Source organism: Pecten maximus, chromosome 15 (assembly GCF_902652985.1).
Source record: "Pecten maximus chromosome 15, xPecMax1.1, whole genome shotgun sequence".
Lineage (NCBI taxonomy): Eukaryota > Metazoa > Mollusca > Bivalvia > Pectinida > Pectinidae > Pecten > Pecten maximus.
In genome coordinates, this window is record NC_047029.1 from 19,584,337 (window position 1) to 19,596,717 (window position 12,381).

Sequence of the window (12,381 nt, forward strand, 5' to 3'; positions counted from 1 at the left end):
CACTATATATGTGTACAAATGTTACCATTAAGTTATTTTGTTAAATCCCGATAATGTTTTCTGCATGCTGAAATCTATTCACTCATGTTTTCACGAGAAGCCTTAATAAACTTCACCAGTGTGTGCACGCTGTGAAAAATAGTAATTTCGGATATACTGATTTAAAGATGGTTATATAAACAATATTAAACAAGCACCAGACAAGCTACTGGTAGATCTATCTTACATTTGGACTAGTCATACTATAAATAGTAACTAGTGTACAAAGTACAAGATCAACTGTTATTGTTACACCAAGGGAAAGAGAGCAAGAATTATAAATGATGCCTGCCAGAGGCGACCTATACAAATATCTAATGGATTAATATTGTTTTGATTGAAATCACAAAGTGTGTAATCCGGTGATTTCTGTCACAGAAAATTTACAAAGGGCATACTAAGCACATTGTATCATGTCAAGAGTGTTCACTCTATTTTATCATAGATTTAGTTTTTATTTGATCCTTTTTTGTGATTTTCTTTTGTGAGTTCACGGTCGGGCATCTGCTATCTTATTTCTTTTTGACAGGGGAAATATTTTAACATCATTTTTAATTGTCCATCATAACTGTCGATGTTTGAATAAACCCTGATAGGAGTATTGCGCACTTGAAATATGCAATGAATTGATGACCTATGAGAGTGTGTAAATTTAGGTCACTTAATAAGATTACTAAATGATGTGGTTTAAACTGACATTCACTAGTATTATATAGTTATAGTGATTACATCTGATTTCGAAATAATATAATTCAAAATATTACAAATGATATACATGTATAGCACGACAATGGATTTGAATCAAACCCTCTTTACCTACAACTAACAATATTATTGACTAACAATAGTATTGAAGGACATATAATGTTATTTACCAAATGTTGTATTCAATACATGCAAAAATAAATAAAACTGTTATGCATGAATTAAATATATATGTGCCATTTTACAGTATGGTGTATTGATTTTGACACATTTTCACACTAAACTGAAGTTAGCGGATATTTCATGTACTTTATAATGTATTTTTGTATAACATTAGGTAATATTTTATTTGTAAACTATAAAAAGACACACATAATGTACAACAAAGAATAAGATCCTAACACCCGAAAACAATGGACATAGTAAACAACACAATCTTTTGCAATCCTACCAGTAATTCATGCTGTATAGCCATACAGTTTTGGTAGCGAAACTTACACATGTATTCGTGACACTTAATGGCGGATAATAACACATGCATAATTGTGAAACAATTGGAATTTTATAATAACCTATATGTTAGGAATTAAATAATAAGTACCTAACCCATCGGAACATGGCGACAGAACTGAACAAGGTAAAGTCACGAGGACTCCAAATGAACACTTGGTATTTACATGTATATTGAGCTATTTTTAGACTACCTTTTCAGGTCACACCTTAATAACAAATCATTCCCAGACGAACAAATACTCTTAACACCCATATACGATTAAAGTATTTTTGATAGAAATGCATCCATAAACGACGAAAAACTTGCAGATTCTAGTTTTATTTCCCTTCATTGTTTTCGTGTTAAAATGCTCCTCGTAATCCAATTACTATACAGGTAAGTGTGCGTACCCGACAGAAAAAATCAAACTGGCAATGAAACTTGACTTCTCTCATTAAATACTAAGTATTGTCAGGGACGTACATACATTTATGTTGTCCCTGGTTTTGTGTTCAACTACTAATAAACACATGTGTTAGACGTAAATCGTTGTTTATTGACATGGTAACCAGGTAAGAAATTGAAATACCCCATTCTATTTATAGTAATATGGTCTTTCCCGTGACCTATTCTGAAATTTTTTCATTTTTATTTGTTATACTGCAAATGGAATTTCCCATATTGTAGTTATATATTGATAGTGAAATTGCAACACTGCCTCATACGTATTGAGCCTAGGTAGTCCACATCGTCCATTGCCTTTTAGTATCACCGCAAGGTAAGAATATTTTACCTCTTCTTAGTTAAATAGTTAAAATAGGACAATGACGCCCATGAATATCCGTATAATAACTATATATTGAACTACATATTAATTCTATTAGCTAAAACCAACTTCTTTTCGCTTTTATTAATTATGTTAGCTAAAACTTTTGACAATTGATTAAACGTGTTAGGTAAAACTAGCATCTGTTCACATTTCATTGATTATGTTAGTTAGGTTTATATCATTTCACATTTCATTAACTATGTAAGTGAAAATTAATATATTTTCATAGTTCATTGATCGTGTTAGCTGAAAATAAAATCAATCTGATTAAAATACTAATCCTAATACTATCGTGTTGATACAACACGATAGTATTAGGATCTGTATTTTAATCAGATTGAAAATAAAATTTAACTATTTTACATATTTCACAAAAGCGTTTTTTAAAATGTTAGATGCAAATTTCATAATATGATATTTTATCATATCTGTTTTCTGCTCATCATATTTCAATAAAGTAGTTAAAACAAAAAGGTAAAAGCATTTTGATTAACATGTATCAAAACATTGTCTCACCAATGGTTTACATTTAATAGCAGTTGGTCACCAAACTAATCTATCCTTTGTTCTTCCTTATTTGACAATGGTTTTGTATTTATCTAAATGTACACGAGCACTGAACGTTGCAACTGTACACCTCTAACAAAGAGTAATTATGGTCGATTGAATACAGGAATAGACTGTTGTATGTTTTATGCAAACCAAAAGTAATATACTTTATACTATTACTAGTCTACACTTCAAAAGTTTTTTAATCTATAAACTGAAGCAAATAAGTAATATATTCTATCGTACCCCACGTAACGTTTGGTCTTGTAAGTGATCATTATTAGGAACAGTTACATGAAACCTAATTGTTACTAATTGAAATAATCGTAATTAGGGGGAAAATTAAAATATGCTAAAGTTAGACTGTGAAATCCTGTCAAATTTATGGGTAGGATAAACTGTCCTGGTAGACGTACATGCACGTCTAAGTGACCAATCATAGTTCTGAATTTGCACACGTATTTTATGTACATATTTCCTTCAACATCAACAATTATGTTATGTATATTATAGATAGTTCATAATGCATCATTTTTAATGATGCAACACTATGGGCACGGAGTGACTTTGTTTGTGTGAGTATTTTAGACAGTTCGGAGATAAAACCGCAAAGATTACATAAACACACATAATAATGTAAATATTCTCAATGTGTACTTTTTCAGTTCTTGGTAACACAATGTAATCAAATCTACAATATTTATAGGTCATCTATATACAGCATGTATAAACATATCTGTCACTTAATAAAACACCATGTGACTGGAAACATAGACTGCAAGGTAACCACATGCTTACATTTGGTGAATGGAAATACAGCCGCCATGGGGTATTTTAATGTAAATTCAAGCTTAATTTATGGGGAACACAATATCTATATTTGGTACCATATTACGAGGATTAAATCAGTTTTATAACGAGATAAGTCATATTGCTTTGGGAATAAAATACATCGAAAATATACTGAAACGAAAAAGAAACGCAACATGGAAAATTGTGATTAATTTTGTATTAAATATACATATCTGTATAAAAATCGCGGAAATAAACATGCACCCTGCCTAACACCCATACCAATCTTCAAAATCACCCAAGTGTGACTAGAGACCTATGCACTTCCGGCGCGGTAAAAACATCAAAAACCGTGCCTGTACAAACATATGCGTTCTTTTTTCATTCAAACCAGTATCAATTCATCACTAACATTGAGCCACATCATCGCCAATACTTTTGCAAACAATAATTCCTTTTACAATTATGCCACGGTTATCAAAGGTTGATAGAGGACGTGCTATAGCGATGCTTCTGGCAGGGAACACGCAACTTCACGTCGCTCGACAATTCAGAGTTCACAAATCGACTATTAGTCGATTAGTTTCACGTCTTAACGCAACAGGAAGAGTCGATGACCAGCCGAGATCAGGACGTCCACGCGTAACGTCGCGACGTCAAGACCGGGTTCTTAGGTTGGCACACCTGCGTAACAGGAGATTAACGGCCGCTGAAACGGCAAGGAATACGATTGGTAATCATAACCGTCGAATTCATCCCCAAACAGTGATCAACAGACTGCGTGAGGCTAATTTGCGTGCAAGGCGACAGTACGTTGGTTTACCACTAACACCGCAACGTCGAGCACGTCCTATGCAATGGGCAACGGCACATATGCCCAGACGTTTTCCTATGAGACGTTGGAGGTCTATGCTCTTCACCGATGAATCTCGATTCACGTTATTTCGAGCAGATGGCCGTCAACGTGTGTACCGGCGTCGAGGCGAACGTTTTGCTGACGCCTGTGTTTTGGAACACGACCGATTTGGGGGTGGATCAGTTATGGTTTGGGCGGGAATCTCCCATGGTTTGAAGACGCCTTTGGTGATAGTCAATGGGAATTTAACGGCCGTACGCTATCGGGATGAGATCCTTAGGCCCCATGTTGTGCCGTTTGTTAGGCAGCATCATCTAACCTTTCAGCAAGATAACGCGAGACCACACGTTGCAAGAGTCTGTAGAGACTTTCTTGCGACACAGAACATTGTTCCTATAGATTGGCCTCCATATAGCCCCGACCTGTCCCCAATCGAGCATTTGTGGGATGAATTAGACAGAAGAATTCGAAATCGCCGTAACCCCCCAAATACCCTCCCTCAGTTAGCAAATGCACTCGTCCAAGAATGGAATAACATTCCAATACGGAAAGTCAATGCCCTGATGAACTCAATGCAACAAAGAATTAGAGATGTGATAACTGTTCGAGGAGGACACACACGATATTAGGGCACGGTTTCAAAACTGCTGCCATTTCAACTTGGATTCACGTAGGGTACTACCAATCATGACCTTCTAGCAAAGTGACCTGTTCTTAAAAATCTCTAAACATTTAAAGGATGTTACATCAATATTCAATATTAACTATTACATATGAAATTTAAACATAATGCTCTCAAGTATTATTTTATTAAACCTACAATTTGAAGTTGCGTTTCTTTTTCGTTTCAGTATATAAAGTCGAGCATTCGATCAATACCTATATTCTGAAAACTCGTGATACTCTCTGAAGGGAAGAGCGCATGTCAATCATGGAAACACCCGGTATTACCAGCGTCTATATTTATACAATAAATGACTCCTATTTTTAGAACGTCTATTAATACCTGGGCAGGTATCAACCAGATCAGAATTTCTCGGAATATCAGCAGCTCAATGGCCCAATAGGTTTCAAGCGGCTTGATCAACTGTGTAGATTTCTGGGAACGATTCAGGAAACGAAACACGTAGAATGGAAAGTCCTGAATCTGATTTTAACATTTCTTTGTTTGATATATATATACATGTATACTAACTCTTTGTGCCCTTAGAGGTATAGAAACTGTATAGAGCGTTTTCCTAAAAAGGATAGCATTGTCCAATCAGTTGTGTTATGCTTCACAGTCTTTAAAAGCGATGTTGGTGACACTAATGGCAGACATTACGAACTCCGTTTCTGAAACAATGCGACCAAAGACAATAAACACAGTATACTGTTTTTCATACATTTATAAATATATAATTAAATACGAATTTGTGAGTAGTAAATTTACACTGGGTAATTTAGAAACACAAAACAACTACAAAACAAAACGTTATGAATTTGTATCAGCTTATCACGTATCATAGTTTTATATTAAACATTTAGGAGATAAAATGGCAAGGATAATACAAAAAAGAACATCATCAATGCTTTGTGATTGCTATTTGCTGTTAATATCTTCAACTGCTCGACCGCCGCCGGGTCTAATGTGACCAGGTCTTAACTTACACCGAGAGTTATGATTGAAGTCAACACCCGTAAATGAATACGTCTACGTAACTTATGCATTAAGTAATAACACATATATATATATTTAAGGATTGAATAATGTTATGTTGAGGTGTATGGGGGTATAAACCTCAATAGGTCTTGAGACAAATTTTATGAACTGCGAAGCAGTTCATAATAAATTTGTCTCAAGACCTATTGAGGTTTATACCCCCATACACCTCAACATAACTTTATTCAATCCTTATATTTTTTTTGATATTTTGTACAATATTTTGTCTTTGACAAATAGGGACTTGTGCAAGTCTACCACGGAAATGTACGTCATCACTCTTCGTCTACATATGGTTAATACTTTCAGGATTTCTTTCCTGAACAAACTTAATAGCAATTAAAACAAAAATTAGTTTTAAAGGAATTTATTTCATATAAATATGATCACTTTTGAAAAGGAATTAAAAAAATATAGTCCAAGCTCGACAAATGTATTCCTACGCCGGACTTGATATAGTTCATTGAAAAATGACTCGAGTTAACTGTATTAGGTTCATTGAGTCTGAATTGAGTGGACATATAAATATTATCTGTTGAATCAGGTATATATATATATAATTGTATTTTGTAAAAGCTTGCTGTACCATATGTTTATTTTCCCATTACTTGCACTGTATTTTTAGGACCAATGCTAAAGAGGCAAATATTCAAAATGTCTACAGTACAAAACGTATGATATTCTAATCGGGAGATGCTGAGTATTTTCACAGAAAAATTACGGCTGATATTGTATTTAAAGTATCAAGGTGCATAATATTCAAATACCAATACATGTACTAGGGTTTTAGAATGCGTGGCTTGGTCATTTTTTTTCGTGAATGAATATTAATATTTTAGATATAGTCAGATATATCACATGGCGTTGATGATTCTATTGTCTTTGTAGAATGGACAACAAAAAATTCGCTGTGGCAGGAGAAACCGTGGCTGGTGCGGCTATCGGGGCACCCTGTGGACATGTTTTAGCCAGCGGAGGCGCGGCGGCTTGCGAGATATGTGGAGTAGCTTGTGCAGTGGGGGCTGTGACAGGGGCTGTTATTCTTTGCGCGGCGTGTTACGTTGGAACCAAATATAGTGTAAGTTAGATTCACTGTAATATTTCATATATTTCAGATCAACCTATTACATTAAACATATTTATATTAACGTTTGGTCTGTAGTGATTATGCTTGTTAAATTATCACACAAGATTTCATGATTATTTACAATATCCATTTGCCGTCCGAAACAAGAATATTTCGCAATGTCTGCATTAGCTACATTAAGGATATGAATTGTAGCACACTACAATTTAGATACGTAGAAACCTTTAGGCAGAATCTGGAGCTTTTCTTTTCGGTCTAGGCCAGGGCGCATTTTGAATGGTTTCTGTGAAGTCCTCAGGTCTTGCTACTGGTATCAATATGGAACACGGAACGAAATATCAAAGATTTCAAAACACTGTTAAGGTCTCCTCTGATATTACGTCGATAAAGGGTTCCCTTTTCTGTCCCCAATATGTTCCTTTCCCTGTCCCTAGTAAGTTCTCTGTCCCCTCGTTGTCCCTTTTCCCTGTCCCTAGTAAGTTCTCTTTCCCCTGTCCCCTTTTTGTCCCCTTTCCCTGTCCCTAGTAAGCTCCCTGTCCCTAGTAAGTTCCTTTTCTCCTGTCCCTAGTAAGTTTCCTTCCCCTGTCCCTACTTTGTCCTCTTTCCTGTCCCTAGTAAGTTCCCTTTCCCCTCTTTGTCCCCTTTCCCTGTCTCTAGTAAGTTCCCTGTCCCAAGTAAGTTCCCTTTCTCCTGTTCCTACTTTGTCCCCCTTTCCCGTCCCTAGTAAGTTCCCTTTCCCCTGTCTCTACTTTGTCCCTTTTCCTGTTTACATGATAGCACATGTAAATGTCTAGGCATTCAATAAAGCACTCATTTTCGTTACTACAGCTGGATGACAAAGTGATTATGTTTATTTTTTGACAGATTAATATCGCCTATTACTAGCTTAGTGTATATTACGATCCAAAAGATATCGATGAGGATACTTATATTAGCTCTTTACTGTGAGGAAGGCTTTAGTAGAACCACCAGTATGCAGTTTAAAAACGACAAAATTGGAGTTATCTTTATTGTAGCAAATAAACAAAATGCTTTACATCTTTTGATATTGAGTAAAAAAATCAACACTAACCTTCGAATGAATTCTGTTGATTTTCTAGAAACTGCACCCAGTAGGCAAAGGAGCTGTGGTAATTTCATCTACTGGGGTTGGTGCCTTTACTGGCGCAAGTGTAGTTGAATCCGCTGCAATTGGTGCCGGTGTTGCTGCCAGTTTACCTGCTATGATAGCGGGTGCAGCTGTCGGTGTTGTGGTGGTTGGAGGAGCTGTCGTAATTGGACACCTTGCTGCCTCAGCTGATGTAAGTATCAGGACAATAATGTTTGCCTTTTCAGTCATATTTGGTGTTTGAGGAAGGACAACCATTATTTTTAAGTTAATCTTCGTGGGAACTGGAAAACGCCAAGGAGGTCAGAGAAGGGAACATGGAGGAGTACTATTATTTTCGTTTCATATATGTCGCTTTCTTGCTTCCTCGCGATCTTGTTCTCATTTATTGTTGATGTCGCAGAGGAAAGGAGATTAGAAATATTCAAATTCAATATACCGTAATTTCCTGCGGATTGCCCGCTGTACCGTATCATCTGACACAATAACAATGATAAGAAATAATCTTAACCTGGTGCGGAATTAATCAAGGTGTATTATGCATTATTCAAAATTAAGTTTACAGCGTGTTATATGTCTGTAAGAACCACGAATTCGAAAAAAATCAATCGACAGATAGGACGCATCGGCATTTATAGGGTCTATGAACACAAAAAGTGTCAAAAAGATAGTCAGTGGGTAATACGCAGGAAATTACGGTAAACAAATTGCGAATGTGTTACCTTCTTGTTTTAGTAGACTAACGTTTTATACATAAACATGAGGTCTCAGGTTTATATTAAGTTACCATAATTAGGGTCGTTCATGTTAATATTATTCAGCATTCCAAATAACCGCTTAGAAACCCTTCTTACACCAAATATAAATATTAACTATTCTATAGTGTTTAATTACCCGTTACTTTTACACACAATATTGATATAATTGTCCCGTTGTTCTTTCAGGACAAAGCCAACTTGCAGGTAAGAAAGTCGATCGATATACGCGCGTGCTTATACCATAAATTCTTGAAAATTAGATTATCTCGAAATAAGCCTGTTTCGAATAACAGACCGGTTCAAAAAATTGACAGTCTCGTAAATTTTTATTGATTCCATTATTTTAAGGAACAGATTTCTGCAAATGAAACTGTCTGGATATTGTATGAAGTTGTAAGAATTTTTAACTAAGGTCGATCATTTCAGTCATGTAAACATTTCATCTGCCGAGGACAGATGCATTTGTCGAGGAAGAACCCAAACAAATTATCGAGAACTGCAAGAGTTATTTTGACATCTTAAAATTGACAATTTTGTTTACTTGTAGGGGCAAGTGGAGGAAATGAGGGTAAGTAAAGATTTACTTTAATGGGTCTACCCACTTACAATATACTATCGGCGTCTCAAGTAAAACAGGCACTGCTTTTTTATAATGTAAAAATAATTGTGCACTTCCTCGAAAAAGTTCAAATGTATGGTAAAATGCATAGTGGAAAAAATATATACAATTACCTCACCATGACGTCAAATAATTGTTTGTTTACACATGCTTGTCAATCACCTTGGTTTTTGTCGATTGTAGGGTGAACAAGACAGGATGAAGGTAAGATAATATTTAAATAAAGAGTTATATTTAAAATCATTGTTATTTCAAACATAAAAACAGATGTCGTTCATACGTTTAAAAAGACAACGGGAACGTCCTACCTCTTTAAATAAAGAGTTATATTTAAAATATTGCACTCCATCATTGTTATTTCAAATATAATAAGGGGTGTATTCGTCTGTTCTCGAATAGCGGAAACAAAGTCATAAAGCCAAACGAATATGAAAATATTTTTCGTCGCTACAAATGGGAGTCTAATATGGACACATTTAAATAAATATGTATGCATGTAGATATATTTGAGGCATACTCTCGACTTGTTACGATCCGTGAACTTAATTTTTCACTGATATCATGCATAATGTATATCACCTTATCTACGTTTGTTAAGATATTATGTAAAACTTCCTTGCTTTTGTGGTAATGAAGGATTTGGTATTCCTGTCAATGTATGACCCACATGAAAAGAGCTAATTATATAGAGATACTGTGATTAAATTTCGAACATACACAGATTATCTACATTTTTCACGTGCATTGTTTTTGGTTGAAATTCCATAAAACAGACTAAAGAAAGTTCTTTCTTCATTCTCAAATTATCGATTATTCTTCCTTGTGAGCTATGGTCCAGATAGACAATTCGGTATGACGTGATTAAAATGATGACAGATACCAGTGTTTCAGGACTAAAATCAAAGATATATCATGTTTTTTTATTTAATGAATAAATTGCCTAAAATAATAATTTATCTGTTTGTACTTTTACTTTCAACAGACCCAGATGGACAATATGATGGTAAGGGTTTTTGATAATTTTAACTTTACCAAATATTCACATATGTAACGTCCCTTCCACTTGCACTGTATTTCATTTCCATATGACAAGTCACAGGCTTTTGATTCGCAACGAATGTATGGATTTTTTTTACTAAGATGGTTGTCATTAAGTTAACAGTCATTTGAGTAAAACATTGTAATATATAAATGGAATGAGGAGATAAGTGTCTCCTTCGCCATATTTTCTATTTTCTTTTATTTCTTGTTCAAACTAATTCAGGATCCATTTTGTTAAGGTTTGAAAATGATTATGTTGGAAACCCATATCTCCAATGTGATTTTCCTAACTTATCGTCTGTGGAATCTAGTATCACTGAAAAGTGCCGCCACAATTTATTATCATTTGTTGTATCAATTACTAATCTTATAAGTATTTAAAATACACTGTACTTTGTATTCATAATGAAAGGTTTAAACTATTTCTTTTTTTTTCAGACCATGATACAAGGCATGCAGAACAACAAAAAAGGTGGTTCTTAAGTATTAAGACTTTTCTTGTGTACGTAATATCATATAAATACGCACACCCACATATATCACCCTCATACTTCATCCTAATAAATAAATGATTTAAATGTGGCAATACAAAGTGTATTGCACCTTTTACCAAAGTAATACATTACCTAGAATAACATTTATATATTTCTTAACATTCACTTCCAGTTGTATTATTGATAAAAATATATTGATATAACAAATGTTAATTTTCGCACGGATTTACATTTTGAATGTTTGAAAAATGTTTTGAAACGAAATCGTCATTTTTACTGAGAACAATACTTCTTTCATCATATCAGATGATATCAAAAGTTTTGCTTGTAGGTTTCTACTAAAACATTTTACCTTAATTGCAGGTGATGACTTCAAATTGACAGTAGTTCACTTTCACATTTTGAACACGGACAACATATTCCTTTGACTGTACAATACATTGCAGCAGGCCTTGCTCGTCCAAAAACCAATATATTCTAAAACAAAATTTGGAGTTGGCTCCCTTTTACTGAACCGTTATTTAATATATTTATCCAAATATTTGGTAATTTTCCAATACAGGAGCCGATAGAGCTGGAATTAAAACGAACACTTGTGCTATCATGTAAGGGAACACAATATAATTATCAGGGTCATGTCTGTTTCATACCAATCACTTGATTCTGATTGATCAACAGTGAGCCTGTTTATATCAGAACATTCTTATTCACTCGTACAAGAATTGAAATTAATTAAAGTTAATAACCTGACCCAATGACTGACAAAGTGTCGCACGCAGTGAAATTTGACATGAACTCTTTCAAAGTGTTTGGAATACATAGTCATTTGAGTATCAACAATTGGAAACTATATTCAAAACCATCTAATCTACATCAATTTTGTTTTCATCCACAGCAGGCTTTGATTGGTAACACTCTTAAAACCTCTGTTGTTCAAAGCAGTTTAGTTTGATTCTATATACTTATCACTTAGACATATCTTGTTATAAAATATGTTTAATACATTAAATAGTGATAATGTTATTGCGAAAATTCTGGTTGTTATTTATTTGATGATATGTATATTGCTGCAATTTTTAGATATTTTAGAGCATGTTGATTCTGTAAAAGGTCTGGCTGCTAAGTAGAATGAATATTCATACCCTGCCTACACTGCTCTCCGTCAGGGTATGAAGTCCCTCCCATTGCCGATAGTGTGGCAAGCCCCGATGTGATTCACATCGGGCAGTATTAGCGGAGGTAAAACAAAAATAGATAAAAAAACACATGTGAATGGATGATTCTGGTATCTATTATCAATATTCAAGCC

General features: G+C 34.5%; 1 protein-coding gene across 2 annotated transcripts; it reads left to right on the forward strand.

The window, feature by feature from the left end:
• The first annotated feature begins 1,897 nt into the window (after positions 1-1,897).
• Positions 1,898-12,098, forward strand: LOC117343736. 2 transcript variants are annotated; one of them, XM_033906215.1, is made up of 9 exons: positions 1,898-2,015; positions 6,854-7,043; positions 8,153-8,353; positions 9,105-9,122; positions 9,466-9,486; positions 9,721-9,741; positions 10,520-10,540; positions 11,017-11,050; positions 11,436-12,098. In XM_033906215.1, the coding sequence occupies exons 2-9, from the start codon at positions 6,855-6,857 to the stop codon at positions 11,498-11,500; spliced, it is 570 nt and encodes a 189-aa protein (XP_033762106.1). In that variant the 5' UTR covers positions 1,898-2,015; position 6,854; the 3' UTR covers positions 11,501-12,098. The 2 variants fall into 2 exon arrangements, with proteins under 2 accessions (XP_033762106.1, XP_033762107.1); XM_033906216.1 differs by having other exon boundaries at positions 1,899-2,015; positions 11,017-11,080.
• Positions 12,099-12,381: the final 283 nt, after the last annotated feature.

Coding starts and splice junctions, on each gene's coding strand:
- LOC117343736 (XM_033906215.1), top strand. CDS start 6,855: ATGGACAACAAAAAATTCGCTGTGGCAGGAGAAACCGTGGCTGGTGCG. Junction 9,742..10,519: donor GTGAACAAGACAGGATGAAG/GTAAGATAATAT, acceptor TACTTTCAACAG/ACCCAGATGGACAATATGAT. Junction 11,051..11,435: donor CATGCAGAACAACAAAAAAG/GTGGTTCTTAAG, acceptor CCTTAATTGCAG/GTGATGACTTCAAATTGACA.